Source organism: Rhineura floridana, chromosome 6 (assembly GCF_030035675.1).
Source record: "Rhineura floridana isolate rRhiFlo1 chromosome 6, rRhiFlo1.hap2, whole genome shotgun sequence".
Taxonomy (NCBI): Eukaryota; Metazoa; Chordata; class Lepidosauria; order Squamata; family Rhineuridae; genus Rhineura; species Rhineura floridana.
In genome coordinates, this window is record NC_084485.1 from 2,539,704 (window position 1) to 2,556,085 (window position 16,382).

The following is a 16,382-nucleotide window of genomic DNA, read 5'->3' on the forward strand; positions in this document are numbered from 1 at the left end:
TGGTTGCAGGTGATAACATATCTATGTTTTCTGCTTTTAACCCCGCCCCCCCAGTCTAATTTTATTCTAGGCAAGACTGTCTTGAGCATCAAACTGTTCTCTGCTTTGTAATTATCCTGCCAACTCAAAGATTTAAAAACTTGGGCAAGTAACAGTAGTTCAGTTCTTCCATTTCAAACCTCCATCGCCACCTTTAAAATTTCATTTACTTTCATTTGCATAGCTGTCTCCTTGGCATAATTTGTTCTGTTTTGGCTAGCTCTGGGGAAGGGCAAGGAGCTGAAAGTCGGAAGACTAGGTCAGCCTGCCTCCGTGTTTGCTTGTCTTTCCTCATGTACTGACTTTTGTACCCACCAGGTTACTCAACTGGGCCCTTTTTAAAACTGAAAGCTGAGTTTTTTTGCTGGACTGCGACTGGTTAACAGTCAGTGTCCCACCCTGTTTTTCGCTTGGCCCTTCCTGAAGCCAGGAGTCCCCGTGCATATGGCAGCTGCCTGCCTTTGTGTGGAGGTGGACTTGCCCAACCCTCTGGGTGGTTTATGAAGTCCTTGTAGGCAAAGGGCTCTCTCCGTGGCCCGCTGGCTGCTAAAGTGGAGCAGCCGCTGTTGGGGGACTCAGATTGACCAGCGTCTGAGTCCCCCCTCGCCCTTCTCAATACTTGTACCCCACCTTTCTATAAAATACTCAAGGTGCCTTATCAGAATTATACCATCCATGATGATAAAAAACAGAAATGTCAAGACAATTTAAAAGGTCTAAAAGACAGCATAAGGCAGCTTCAAGAGGAGCTCTGCAAATAAATGTGTTTTATTTATATTTATTAGTTGCCTTGTGTAATACATTTTCTAAATCTCTCCATCCCTCTCGTCTGTCAAACAGTGCCTGCCTCAGGGGCCGCCCTTGGACAGCTGTTCCAAATGTCAGATGAATAAGGCCTAGTCTCTCCTGCCATATTTCTGATTTGGGGTGAGGTTGGAGTAGCGAGGAAGTGAACCCTCCCCAAGGCCTCAGAAAATGAATGAAGGTGGGCAGGCTAGTGTGGTGGAAGGCCATTCTTGAGGTATTTTGGTCCCAGTGAATCCAGGATCCCAGTTTGATCCCAGAAACAGACTACCAACCTGCAAAGCTGGTGTAAGATTGGTGTAATACATGATCTGATTGACTGGCTGCAATCAAAACTCTGGCAGCCACACTTTGAACCACTGGAAGCTTCCACACTTGTTTTCAAAGGCAGCGCCACTTGGAGTGCATTACAGTAGTCTAATCTGATTAGCTCATGAATGACTTGGGGCAAGTTTAGTTTCGCCAAGAAAAGCTGAAATTAATGTAAGAGCATCTCTTGACTTTGCAGGCTAAATCCAGAGGGAGAGCAGCTGGCAGTACAGTTGGAACTAGCGTAATTGTAGGAGATTTTTGGAAGAGTGTAGGCCAGCCTTCCTCAACCTGCTGCCATCATAGAATCATGGAATAGTAGAGTTGGAAGGGGCCTATAAGGCCATCGAGTCCAACCCCCTGCTCAATGCAGGAATCCAAATCAAAGCATTCCCGACAGATGGCTGTCTAGCTTCCTCTTGAATGCCTCCAGTGTCGGAGAGCCCACACCTCTCTAGGTAATTTGTTCCATTGTCGTATGGCTCTAACAGTTAGGAAATTCTTCCTGATGTCCAGTCGAAATCTGGCTTGATAGAATCATAGAATAGTAGAGTAGGAAGGGGCCTATAAGGCCATTGAGTCCAACCCCCTGCGCAATGCAGGAATCCAAATCAAAGCATTCCCGACAGATGGCTGTCCAGCTGCCTCTTGAATGCCTCCAGAGTCGGAGAGCCCACCACCTCTCTAGGTCATTGGTTCCATTGTCATATGGCTCTAACAGTTAGGAAGTTTTTCCTGATGTCCAGTCGGAATCTGGCTTCCTGCAACTTGAGCCCATTATTCCGTGTCCTGCACTCGAGAAGAGATCGAGAAGAGATCCCCGCCCTCCTCTGTGTGACAACCTTTCATGTACTTGAAGAGTGCTAGCATATCTCCCCTCAGTCTTCTCTTCTCCAGACTAAACATGCCCAGTTCTTTCAGTCTCTGCTCATAGGGCTTTGTTTCCAGTCCCCTGATCATCCTCGTTGCCCTCCTGTGAACCTGTTCCAGTTTGTCTGCATCCTTCTTGAAGTGCAGAGACTAGAACTGGACGCAGCACTCAAGATGAGGCCTAACCAGTGCGGAATAGGGGGGAACTAATACTTCACCCGATTTGGAAACTGTACGTCTGTTAATGCTGCCTAATATAGCATTCGCCTTTTTTGCAGCCACATCACACTGTTCCAGATATTTTGGACTTAAACTCCCAAGGTGAAAGGCAGTGCAGATTGCAGCTGGTGGGAGTCATAGTCCAAAACACCTGCGTTGGGGAAAGACGGGCATAGACTTTTGGCAGGGTGAATTGCCCTCCCTCTTGTTTCCCCGCTGAGATTATCCCACAAGTCAGTAGATGTAGCAGACTGACAAAATGGCCATCTCATCTTGCTCAGGGCTGTCATGGTGCTTATGCAGATGCTTCCTGAAGGCAGAGGTCCTTCTGCATGTTAAGAACGTAAGAAGAGCCAAAGGGGCCCACCTGGGCCAGCCTTGTCTTTTCACAGTGGCCAGCCAGATGCTCCAAGGGAGCCCAAAAGCAAGAAGGACCTGCGCAGAAGAGCACACTCCCCATGGTTGGTCCATGGTTGCTAAAACAGACTTTGTAATGACAACCTTTTCATATGTCTGGCACAAATCATCCCATTACAATTTCAGTGTAAAAATTTATTTATTTTTATTTAGTTGCATTTCTAAACCGCCCTATAGCTGACAGCTAGAAGCCGAGCACGTGTGAACTCCTTCAGGCCTGCCTATTTAGGGATATCTGAGGGTGCTTGTCAAAAGGGTTTGCCCTTTTCCCTTCTTGTAGGGAGGGGACATGAATTCCGTAGCTCTGGGCAGCTACCAAGAATGCCCCCTTCCACTTGGCTGCCCAAATACTGCGCAGTCGGGGAGTGCTCTGAGTCGACCTTGGAGACTTGGTAAGATGCTTTCCCTTAAGTACTCTGGGCATGTCCCAGCTTTACTGCCTGAGCAAGACGTAGCTGTGGAAGATCCAGTGCAAATGCCACACTTGATGATTATGATGATGTATTATTTGTTGAATGTCTATTATGCCTGTCATGGACCCCATGGAGAACTTGCAGCAAAGTGAGCAGGAGGAGGAGGAGGAGGAGGACTGGGATCCTGAGGAAGGACCTAGCAGGCTGCAGAGGGAAGCGGCTGAGACTGGGGAGGACTTCAGTAGTCTGGTCAGCAACAGCCCTGCCCCAGAGGCGCCTGTTGGCCGCTGAAGAGAGAGAGAGAAAGCCAGAGCCATCCCCCACTGCGCCTCCTGACTGTGCCTGCTCCTCTGAGCCACCTCCGTCACAGCTTCCAGGGGAGGGGCAGTCAGAAGCATGGCCAGAGGAGGCAGCTGAAGAGCACTTGCCTGAACTGTCCTGTGGCCAAGGATTCCCAGGCGCCAAGGATTCCCAGGCGCGGACAGCTGAGCCATCACCCCAGCCCCTGAGAAGGAGTGCCTGTTTGCTTGCCCAATCCCGATCCAGGACAGTTCCCACACTAGTAGAAAGCCCACCCCAAATCTACTTAAGTGGGCTCAGGGGGCGCATTGAGTTGTTGTGACAACCTTCGCTAGAGCAGCCTTGCCTAGCCGTGCCTTGTGTAGTCGCAGAGACTTGTGTGATCTGTAAGCTGATCTATGAAACATTCTAAGCTTAGATTTTGCATTAAATGTAACAGAGAAAAACACACTAGTGAGTCCAAGTCTGAATCTCACAGGGTTGGCCAGGACACTGACGTTCCTCTCAAAGAAGCCCAGGGTGGAAGACAGCCAAGCAGTGAAACAAACAATTAAAATAAAATCATATTTAGAACATTTGAAAAACTTCTGAAACCCTTTTCAAATAAAGATGACCTCCCTCACAGCTAATAATTTCAAGGTGGCCAGGAACAGTTATCTTTCAGCTATCGAAACCAGAAATGTTTATAAGTTCTTCCTGACTGTTGTTAATGAGGGAGATGCACCTCACTGAGGGAGGTGAGGGGCATTCTGCAAATAGGAAACCTCCACCGAGAAACCCCTGTCCTGTGTCAACACCAGCAGGGCCTCTGCTGCCAATTGAAGGGCTCGAGGTGGTTGATAATTGGGGGAGGCACTCTTCTAGGTGTTTGGGTCCCTTTGCACGCTGGTCCTAATACCTCGAATTGGGCCTGGTAGCTCACGGGCAGCCAGCGGAGCGCTTTCATGACCAGTGACGCCATGATCCCATCAGGCTGCCCCACTCACCAACCTAGCAGCCACATTCTGCACCAACTCCAGCCTCTGGGCCATCTTCAAGGGCATCCCCACGTAGAGTGCCCTGCAGTAGTCCAAGCAGGAGGTCGCTACAGAAGGAGCTGAGGCACAGAGGGGAGGGAGAATGCCACGCCCAAAGCCTGATGCTTCCAACTCCTTTGCAAGGAAAGGCCTGATGCTGACCATAACTTGGAAGAATCACCTGCTTGGACCTCTTCCTCTTTCTGCCGTCACTCCCTGCCCTCAAGCGTATCCATGTCTCTTAACTGGCTTCTCTGCTCTTATTCCGCCAACAGGCAAAGATGCCGTTTGATGCCAACAAGCTCTACTGCAGTGAGGTTCTGGCCATTCTCCTCCAGAACAAGGACGGTGAGCTCCCCCCCCCATTGGTATTCTGTTGGTCTGCACTGCCAGCGTGTTGCAGATCATGACAGCTTCTGCACTTGCTCACGCTCCCTCCCCCCATCTCTGCTTCGCACCTACCTTTGGCTTTTTGCATGCTTTCTCTCTCTGTCTGTCTCTCTCTGTGCAGCTTTTGTACTCTGTCAAGCCATATTGATTTTGCTTGCTGATATATTGGTGTTAGATGGCTATAAAATCTGACAGTTGGTTTCATTTTTTTCCCCTCCCTCTCCTTCCCCCCCTTCCTGTAGACAACAGGGAATTGCTTGGGGAACTGGATGGGATTGATGTGCTGCTTCAACAGTTATCTGTGAGTAATTCGCTGCCATCTTGCCTGCCCCTGAGAGCCCCAGAGCCAGGCCTGAGAACTGGGGGGGGGGGGAGGGACGGGGAGCAGCGCGCAGCAGAGGCAAGAGAGGCAGGTGCTGAGCAACAACTGGCACATGGAGCACAGAACACTCCTCTGCCGCCTTGCAGTAGGACATGAAGCCATTTGCTTGCTGCCAACCTAGATGGCTTTCAAAGAAGATCAGGCAAAGTCATGGAGAGCGTGGCCATCGGGCTCCTCGCCATGATGGCGATATGGCTTCCCACAGGAGCCGAGGCATCTTGCCGGTCATTCGAAGACCCACTCTGAAGTAACAGATGAGTGGGGAATAAATGAAGGAGCTGCTAGTGACTAGGGGTCAGAAGTAGCAGCCATGGAAACGAAAGCTTAGGACTTCTCTCTTCCCATCGCCCTAACCGCTGCTGCCCCCAGAGCCCCCTTTTGGCCATCACGTTATTCATCTTCGTGCTGAGCACGGGGTGCAGTTTTTGAGAAGATTCTCCCATGGAAGAGAACTTCCAGCCCCATCTTGTTAGTAAATGGCACAATGTGAGCCTGATGTGGCGTTGAGTCCCCTCCATCCTACTTCCTGAGGTACCCAAGTGTATTTTCCTCAGTGCCCAATTAATGGCAGTCGTCAGTAGGCACAAGTTTGCCGTTCTGAAGATTGAGGGAGGGTTGGCGAGGCAGCCTGCCCAGTCTTCTGGTTTCTTTTCCATGCAGGTGTTCAAGCGCCACAATCCAAGCACGGCAGAGGAGGAAGAGATGATGGAGAACCTTTTTGACTCCCTTTGCTCCTCGCTGATGTTGAGCTCCAACCGGGACCGCTTCCTGAAGGGGGAGGGACTGCAGCTGATGAACCTCATGCTCAGGTGAAGACTGGCGAATGTAAGCCCCGTGCACTGCCTGGCCGCTTGCAGCCCTGAAGCCGTCCTCCCCCGTCCCCAGCCCCCCCATAGCTTGAGTAGATAATGCAAAGTCTCCTCAGGAAGCTTGATTAAGGGCTGATCTTTCATGCCCAGGATCTCGTTCAGGGGTGACCAGTCTGTACATGGGGTGTCCATTCTGTTCTCCACAAAGTGGTCAGTGACTGTGAAGCAGCTATGTAAAGTGAACATCCCCACCCCAAGGTGGGTGAGGAGTCTTGCAATAAAGGTGGCCCCACTTGAGCAGGGTCACATTCCAAGAAAGATGTGATAAAAGCATGGCACCTCACTGTTGCCTCCTGTTTGCCAACACATTTCTGTTCCCTGCAAGTGAAACTGACTGGGGGCACTCTGTCTGCCAGGCTGTGATTAGAACGTGGCAGTGTCTCCAGGGGTCCCCACCCAATTCCTTAGGGAGCCAGAACAGGCCAGAGATCATCACTTTGCCATCACAGAATCAGAGAGCTGGAAGGGGCCTGTAAGACCATCGAGTCCACCCCCTGCTAGACCAGGGAATCCATCCCTGTCTAGTAAACAGTTGCATTCTGGTTTGAGGAAATAACTGGTTATCTCTTCACATTTGTTTCAAGCTGGTGTGACAGAATTCATGTACTTGAGAAGTATCTGCCCGTTTTTATGCCTGCTGGGAACTCTTCAGTGGTTTGGCTCCCAGGGCTGCCTGCATCTTGTCTTGACCTATGGCATGCTTAAGACCTAGATAATCCAAGTGAGGGAGCATCCCTCGTGCATCAGTCTGTTGTCAGGCAATCCTTTGCTTGTGCCCAGCCCCCAATCTGGCAGTGCCCAATGAGTTAATTGGCATCACCCCAGCCATCAGTACACCCGGAAGTGTTTCCCCTGATGGAGCGGGTGTAGTGAGGTACCTGTCACTCTCTGGCTTTCCCAGTGCTTCACTTGCAATTAACCACCCCGTCTTCCTTTGGCTGTCCAGAGGAATTAAGAAACGTCCCTTTATGCCGGCACCAACTCTTGGTGGCCTCTCTCCCTGAGGCTCTTTTATCTTTTGCTGCAGAACCAGCTGGCAAGGAAGCATCACTGGGCACTAGACTGGATGTGCACCCCTTTGGAGACTTTCTCTCTCTGTTGCCAACTCCTGTTCTGGTCCCCAACCCTTGGCTGGAGGTCAGAGGACCATAGAGTTGGAAAGGGCCTACAAGGCCATGGAGTCCAACCCCCTGCTCAATGCAGGGATCCATATTAAAGCACCCCCGATAGGTGGCTGTCCAGCTGCCTCTTGAAGGCCTCCAGTGTTGGAGAGCCCACCTCCCCCCCCAGTAATTGGTTCCATTGTCGTGCCTCTCTAACAGAAAGTTTTTCCTCATGTTCAGTCGATCTAGGCATATACAAGAGCAAAAAAATCTGCGCAGTGAGCAACAATCCGCTTATACTTTGGGGGTGGAGGGTGCGGAGTACTGGGCTGAAGCATCTCACACTGTGCCCGTATTCGGATCCCTCTATGTGCATGTGTGTGCAAATCTGAAGTGGTAGCCCTACCCACCTCCCCTCAGTGTACATAATACACACTTGTTAAGTTAGACCTCTTCATCTTCTGCATGTACAGAATTCACAGCTGCTAACTGGCTTTGCGATGGAGGCCACAATCATTGGCCTTGGATGGTCACCCGACTTGTTTTTGGGGAATCCCATGAGTGGCTGTGTACAGACATTCTGCAGTTTTCCCATGTTCTTTTCAATGCTCCTGAAGTTGCATGGAGGTAGATGGAAAGTTCTGCCTGCTTTTCCTTCATCTTCTCTTCCCCCCCCCCCCGGTAACTGTTGTGAAACAGTCTCCAGGCTTTTTGTTCCACCTTGCATGAGAGCCAATGTGGCATAGTGGTTAAGGTGTTGGACTATGACCTGGGAGAGCAGGGTTCGAATCCCCACACAGCCATGAAGCGCACTGGGTGACCTTGGGCCAGTCACTGCCTCTCAGCCTCATGAAAACCCTCTTCATAGGGTCGCCATAAGTCGGGATTGACTTGAAGGCAGTCCATTTCCTTTTCTGCGTGTCTGAGTCCTGGCCTTGATGCTCTCCTTACTCTCCCCAGAATCTAACTGTCCTTCCCCTTCCACACATGGTGCACTGCAAGGACTTTTTCTTGCCTTCCGGCTTTCCCTGGGTGGGCTGAGCTGCATGGAGAGGCGGTTGGCAAGTGCTGGCTGGCAAGAAATGATGTATTCCTGCAGACGAAGGCTGCGTAATGTGCAACGGCAGCAACAGCAGGGAACTGTATAAATAACCAGAAACGTGGATTATTATTCAGATCAGAGTGCTGAGTTTTCTTAAGGCTAATTAAAGCAAAGCTCTGAAACCCCGAACAAGAGGGAAGCTTCTCTCTGTCTTTCCCCCCCAGCCCCCACCTCCTGGATTTCCTGTCCTTTTCTCCTCTGAACACTAAGCTGCTCAGCTAGCCTTGCAGAACTAATTACCTGGAGTACTCAAGCCATATGGGTGGGACCTTGCATTTTAATTTTTTTTTTCAAATGGCTTTCCCCCCTTTTTGGGGGGCTGTGCTATTTACCATCCTTCTCTCCCCTGGTCCCAGCTGGCAGATAATGACAAAGGAGGAAATGTCTCCCAGGATGCAGCTCCATTTAAAAGGAGCTCTGAAGGACAAAGCGTCAATACACGAGCAACCCCATCTGTTGGTGCTGCTGCTATGACAGTGCTGTGAAACAGGGTGGGGGTGTCTCTTTCCCGATAGGGTGGTGGGCAGAGGGGGGGAGCGGATGAGGAATAGAGGCCCTTGTGCCTCTGGGCCCCTGATCCAACCCAGATGCATAACTACCTCCTGTTGTCTGCTGGTGGGCTGTGGCAGGTTGCTCTATTTATGATCTTTGGGGTCGTGCAGGAAGCGAGCCTTCAAATGCTCCTGGAGCAGGGATAGCCAGCAGGGGGCCCTCCAGACATTATGGACTGGAGCGTCTTCATACCTGACCCTTTGTTGGGGCTGATTGCAGTTGTCATCCGCAACTTCTGGAGGCCACTACATTATCCTTGGTCTAAACAAACCATGAATAGCTATCAGCTTGTCCAAGGAACACCTTAAGTCACATGATTATGGCAGCATAGCACTAAGGAGTTCAAAGTGCAGATCTGGGATCCTCAGGCTTGGCCAAAAGCCCTAAACCCATTGAATCGTCCAGGTAACGGAAATGGCTTTTCTACAGACGTGTTGCAGAGCTTCTTGAGAGAAGCAGGGAAGACGTGGAAGCCAGCAGGCTCTAGGTGCTTTTTGGTTGTGGGACACTGCATCACACTTTGTGTCAAGTTCCCTTTTGAAGGCCCTTTGGAAGCTTCTGCTTATGCCAAATACAGCAATCCAGTGCATCTTTCTTTGTTTCTGGGCACATTTCAGAGCGTTGGTTCTAATGTCTGCCTGCGAATGTTGAGGGGCATCCTTCTTCCGTTACGAGTCCCTCTCCATTCCCTGAGATCTGAGGTTGCCCTGCTCTGCGTCTTGCCTCTTGCTCAAGTATGGTTGGCCAGGACTTGGAGAAGGACTTCCTCATCCTTGGCAACCGTTCTGGGGAACACTTTTCCCTGGAACATACATCAGACACCTTCTCTCTTGTCATTCAGTTTGTTTCAGCTTTTCTTCCCCACCAGCTCTAGCGTTTTCTAGCGTTTCCATAATTTGAGTTTAAAGTGTTAGAATTGTTTTCAGATTATCTTTGGATTTTTAAAATTTTAGACGCACCTTGCAGATGGTGTTGTGTGTTTAATGGAATAGTAGCAGGGTAGTAAATGATGGTGGAGGAAGAGAAACATGAGGTGGGTAGGTCACCTGCCTTTTTGCCCTGCTAACTTTCCTGTGATCTTAATATATGTTGCATCTATGGGGCCTTTTCAGTTGCTGTAAGAGTTGCTTCTGCTCACTGAGAGTGTCACATGCATATCACTGGGTCATGGATCTTTGACATGGTCAGATGTTCCTGCTCTGGAATCTTCTTGAAGGAAGACATCTCTGTTCGCAGTTCACACATGACAATAACACTTCTGGTAGAGTCATTCTGCCATCTGTTTATGGCAGCAAGAAAGTAGGGTCTGCATTTTCCAAATTGTAAGCCTCCCAGGTGAGAGGTAATGTGGGACATTGGGAGGACTTGTGCTGGGCTTTTGTAGGGATGCTGTTTGAAAAATGGTAGGGATGGGGAAGAGAGTCTGTGGTGTCCCTGTATAATTTGACCCACTCTTGCCATCGCCATCACCTCCTCAAACCTCATGAGCGTCAAAGAAAAAATTCACCACTGGTAAGAGGAAGTGATCCTGGTGCAGGTTTTATTTCAGCAACATGTGAGGATCTGGACCATATATAGTGCTCTAAATCTTCCTGAATGTTATTTCCAAGCATGCTTTAGAAGGAAAAGAACGGAATTTCAGCTAAAGTACTTCCACGTATGGCAGAAAAGATATGATAGAGGAGTGATCCGTAGGTCAGTGGTGGCTCTGCACATATCGGGGCTTAGGTTAAATTGCTGGCATCTCCAATTATGGTATCTCGGGTAGCCGGTCTTAGACTCATAGAATCAGAGAGTTGGAAGGGGCCTTGTAGGCCATCGAGTCCAACCCCCTGCTCATAGCAGGAAATCCACAGCTAGAGCATCTCCCGCAGATAGCTGTCCAGCCTCTGCTTGAAGACATCCAGCGAAGGGGATCCCACCACCTCCCTAGGCAGTCGGTTCCATTGCCGAACTGCCCTTACTGTCAAGAAGTTCCTTCTAATGTCCAATCTGAATCTACGCTCCTGCAACTTAAAACCATTAGACCTAGTCCTACCCTCTGGGGCAGCAGAGAACAAATCTGTACCCTCCTCTATGTGACAGCCCTTCAGGTACTTAAAGAGTGCAATCATGTCACCCCTCAGCCTTCTCTTCACCAGACTGAACATGCCAAGTTCCTTCAACCTTTCCTCATAAGACTTGTTCTCCATACCGGCTATCATCCTCATCGCCCTCTTCTGGACCCGCTCTAACTTGTCTATATCTTTCTTAGAATGAGGAGCCCAGAACTGAACGCAGTATTCCAGATGAGGCCTGACTAATGCAGAATATAGTGGGACTATTACTTCCCTCGACCTGGAAACTATAGCTCTGTTTATGCAGCCCAAAACCGCGTTTGCCTTTTTTGCCGCAGCATCACACTGCTGGGTCATGTTCAACTTGCGATCCACTACAATTCCAAGGTCCTTCTCACATGCACTACTGCTAAGCCGGGTATTTCCCATCCTGTACCCGTGCATTTTGTTTTTGTGGCCCAAATGCAGAATCCTGCATTTGTCTTTATTGAATGTCATTTTATTAATTTCAGCCCAATTTTCTAGTCTATCCAGGTCCCTTTGGATTTTATTCCTGTCTTCCATTGTGTTAGCTATCCCTCCCAGTTTCGTATCATCCGCAAACTTCATAAGGCTTCCCCCCACCCCATTGTCTTAATTGATAAAAATGTTGAAGAGTATCGGCCCCAGGACAGAACCCTGTGGCACTCCACTCGAAACCTCCTTCCAGTCCGAAGCAGAGCCACCAACGACCACTCTTTAAGTACAGTTTTCCAACCAGTTGTGAATCCACCTGACAGTATTTCCATGTAGTCCGCATTTGACTAGTTTGCTAATCAAAAGGTCGTGGGGGACTTTGTCAAACGCTTTGCTGAAATCTAGATAGATGACATCTACAGCATTTCCACCATCTACTAAGCTAGTGACATGGACAGAGGCCATTTCTGGAGGCTGAGGAGAGCGCCTGCCACTCAGAGATGACAGCTGGATGAGTTGCTGGTCTGATTTGACATAAGGCAGTTCCTTTTGCTTACATCTAGAGTGGACTGAGCATGTCTGTTTCAGTCAATCAATGTTTTCTGGAATAAATATGGATCCGAAAACAGCAGAAGGGGGCTGGGGCAGTCATGAGCACCTCCTCAGTATTGGAGGTGGGCCATGCTCCCTTCTTATGAAAGAAGCTCCAGCAGCTCAGCCAAAAGAGGAAGAGGGTCAAAGTGTCAACATGGGTGGGATTCCTGTTGGCCTATTCAGCAAGAGATGAGGGAGGATCTTTACCCTTGCATCACCTTCATGTAATTTGGATAAGTGCCTTAGGATTGTGTAAAGAGGAGAGAAGCCAGAGCCAAGGATGAGGTGAGATTCATTGCTTTCGTATGTGCACTCCAGCTCAACCATGGGAGCATATTTGCTTCAGCTGCAAATGTAGTTGCAAGTTGGTAGCCTCCAACTGGAGGTTTAGAAATGTCACATCCAATTAAGGTCTCTTTCCAAGCACAGTTCAATTTCTTCCCAGACTGGGAGCTGCCTGAGGCTTCCAGGAGAAAAAGTGAGGTTCCCTTCTAAGACTGGCACACACACACAGAGAGTGTGTATTGTCATGTTCCTTGGGAAAATTGAAACAAGACTTATTATTCCTCTTCTGTGTAGGAGAAACCCCTCTTCTTTCAAACACCTCCTCAGAAAGGCTCTCCTGTATTTATGGCAAGCAGGGAGTGAACTTGCCCTGGCTTTTAAGTGCAGGAGAGCATACGTTCACTAATAGGCAAAAGAACCTCTTGCGGTTTAAGAATGTACCTATAGCCAACAAATATTTCTATCAAACATTAAAAAGCAGGGAAATTGGGCAACTCTAGTGAATGCACCAGGGGAGCAGGAGACCTGACCTCCTCTCTGAGATATTGTACAGCCCTACAAATTTGTAAAAATACAAACACAATTTGGGTTGGTCTTTCACAGTCCAATCTACTTCCTGTGTAGCTTGGAAGAATTTGGTAACGTGTCTCTGAGTATATGGTAAGTGGTGGCAACACCTGCAATCAGCCCAGAGAACAGAGACAAGACATATGCTGTGTTCATCTTGTTTTATCAGGGAGGAAGCAACAATATTAAAACAGTTGATATAGTTGGTAGTCACTTTAAATATGTTTGATTTACTTTGCAATCTTAGTGAAGTTTCCTATAGTAAATTATTTTCTTTTGCTTCTGTTTCTGTGAACATGTGAAGTACAGCAACACTTTGCATAATTTACACTAAAAAACCCTCCAAAAACAATTGTAGAATAATGGCACTGACTATTCTGCAGAATAGTCTCCAGTGGACATGAGGAGTGTCTTAGTTTGCACAAGACAAAACAATGGGAGGTGAAATATATTCTATCAGATTTTTAGATGTGCTCTATGTTTTTAATTGACCATGCCCACCTTTCCTTAAGTGGAGTAGCTTAAGCATAGCAGGCTGAAAACATGCATCTTGGCCATGCCAAGTTTGTTGTTTCCAACAGCTTAAGTAGTAGCAGTAGATTAGTAATCAGTCTAATTTTACATCAAACTGCAGTTTCAGATTCAACTGTTAAAGCACCCCAAATAGAAATATAATATAACCTCCAGTTTGAAACACAAAAGGCTGTCTTCACCTTCATATCACATTGACCAATATAAAGGCTTTTGAAATTAATAAAAATAAATTTGACAGAGATTTCTAGGATGAATAATGAGAGAAATACAATTTTCTATGTTAGATTCTCTGTTGAAACAGTAGTAACCCAGAAAAGAAGCAAAGTAAGAAGAACACCAACCAACACCCAAATATGTAATTCTCCATCTTTGGAGATGCAGTCCTGATTGCACGTGTTGCCACCACTCACCATATGCTCAGAGGCACAAAATTCAAAGGCATCTCGGTAGGCTGCAGCATTCGGCTGAAAACAACAGAATGAATGAAATTTAACAGGTAAGTACAAAGGTCTAAACCTAGGAAAAAGAAACCAAATGCACAGTTATAAGTTGGGGGATACTTGGCTTAGCAATACTGCGTGCAAAAAGGATCTTGGGATTGTTGTTGATCACAAGCTGAATATGAGTGAACAGTGTGATGTGGCTGCAGAAAAGGCAGATACTATTTTAGGTTGCATTAACAGAAGTATAGTTTTCAAATTCCGTGAAGTATTGGTTCCCCTCTATTTGGCACTAGTTAGGCTTCATCTTGAATACTGCTTCCAGTTCTGGACACCACACTTTAAGAAGGATGCAGAGAAACTGGAACAGGTTCAGAGAAGGGCAATGAGGATGATCAGGGGACTGGAAACAAAGCCCTCTGAGGAGAGACTGAAAGAACTGGGCATGTTTAGCCTGGAGAAGAGAAGACTGAGGGGAGATATGATAGCACTCTTCTAGTACATGAAAGGTTGTCACACAGAGGAGGGCCGGGATCTCTTCTCGATCATCCCAGAGTGCAGGACACGGAATAATGGCCCAAGTTACAATATAAACAATATAAACAAATATAAACAAGTGTAAAATTATGCATATTGGAGCAAAAAATCTTAATTTCACATATACGCTCATGGGGTCTGAACTGGTGGTGACCGACCAGGAGAGAGACCTCGGGGTTGTGGTGGACAGCACGATGAAAATGTCGACCCAGTGTGCGGCAGCTGTGAAAAAGGCAAATTCCATGCTAGCAATAATTAGGAAAGGTATTGAAAATAAAACAGCCGATATCATAATGCCGTTGTATAAATCTATGGTGCGGCCACATTTGGAATACTGTGTACAGTTCTGGTTGCCTCATCTCAAAAAGGATATTATAGAGTTGGAAAAGGTTCAGCAGAGGGCACCCAGAAGGATCAAGGGGATGGAGCGACTCCCTTACGAGGAAAGGTTGCAGCATTTGGGGCTTTTTAGTTTAGAGAAAAGGCGGGTCAGAGGAGACATGATAGAAGTGTATAAAATTATGCATGGCATTGAGAAAGTGGATAGAGAAAAGTTCTTCTCCCTCTCTCATAATACTAGAACTCGTGGACATTCAAAGAAGCTGAATGTTGGAAGATTCAGGACAGACAAAAGGAAGTACTTCTTTACTCAGCGCATAGTTAAACTATGGAACTTGCTCCCACAAGATGCAGTAATGGCCACCAGCTTGGACGGCTTTAAAAGAAGTTTAGACAAATTCATGGAGGACAGGGCTATCAATGGCTGCTAGCCATGATGGCTGTGCTCTGCCTAGTCAGAGGCAGCATGCTTCTGAAAACCAGTTGCCGGAAGCCTCAGGAGGGGAGAGTGTTCTTGCACTTGGGTCCTGCTTGCGGGCTTCCCCCAGGCACCTGGTTGGCCACTGTGAGAACAGGATGCTGGACTAGATGGGCCACTGGCCTGATCCAGCAGGCTCTTCTTATGTTCTTAAGACAGATTTCCACTGAACCTCAGGAAAAACGTCCTAACTGTTAGAGTGGTACGACAATGGAACCAATGCTCCAACCCTGGAGGCATTCAAGAGGCAGCTGGACAGCCCTGTCGGGTATGCTTTAAAGTCAATTCCTGCCTTGAGTAGGGGGTTGGACTTGATGGCCTTATGAGCCCCTTCCAACTCTACTATTCTATGATTTGCATGGTTATTGAGTTCAGTGGGATTTATTCCTGTGCAGTTATGCTTACGATACGTGAAACTGACCACGGGGGAGGAGACGAAGGGGGAGGGAGGGAGGAAGAAGGGAGGGATGGAGGGGAGAGGGGCAGGAGATGAGGAGGGAGGAGGGGAGGGCAGGTTTGATCATTGGCATGCTTATTGAGTTCAGAGGGATTTACTCCTGTGCAGTCAGGCTTAGGATAGGTGAAACTGACATGAGGAAGGGAAGGCGAGGAAGGGTTGGGGTAGGAAGGGGGGAAGGGAGGAGATTTTTGGGTGGGGTCTGGGCAGAGGGAAAGCCCCTTTCCTTTCCAAAAGGAAAATATTGTTAACAGTATCATTATTTGGGGGGGGGGGTTTCTCCACCTTTTTATTCTACAGCGGACACATGTAATCTCCCACCCAAATTTAAACCAAAGCTGTCCCTGGCCACTTCCACACCAGGCATTTATTCCACTTCAAACAGCCATGGCTTCCCCCCAAAGAATCCCAGGAAGTGTAGTTTGTGAAGGGTTGTGAGACAGGAGATTCCCTATTCCCCTCACAGAGCTACAGTCACCAGAAGAGGGGCTGACCTTTGAACCCCTCTGGCCACTGGGGCTGTGTCAGGGGAATAGGAGTCTCCTAACAACTCTCGTGAGTAATAAAAGATTGAGCGTTATATTGGAAAAAGAGTTCATAAAGCTCTATTTTTATTTATTTATTTATTTATTAACGTATTTATATTACTACCCTCTTGCAAAATACCAAGGGAGTGTACAGCAACATAAAAAAATTTAAAAGCAATACGAACAATAATGACTGGCTACTTGAGAGCTATTTTAAAGAACTGCATAGGCCTGTCGTCATAAAGAACGCTTCATAAGACGCCTGAAAGTCAAAAGCAAGAATGCCTGCTGAATCCCTACTGGAAGAGTGTTCCACAGCATGGGAG

At 47.9% G+C, this 16,382-nt stretch overlaps 1 protein-coding gene across 1 annotated transcript in view; it reads left to right on the forward strand.

Moving 5' to 3' along the window:
* CTNNBL1 (catenin beta like 1) overlaps positions 1-16,382 on the forward strand; it is a 139,699-nt gene that overhangs the window by 57,353 nt on the left and 65,964 nt on the right. The window contains exons 8-10 of the mRNA XM_061630757.1: positions 4,663-4,735; positions 5,020-5,078; positions 5,820-5,968. Coding sequence (XP_061486741.1) covers positions 4,663-4,735; positions 5,020-5,078; positions 5,820-5,968 — 281 coding nt within the window. The remainder of the gene's footprint in view (positions 1-4,662; positions 4,736-5,019; positions 5,079-5,819; positions 5,969-16,382) is intronic.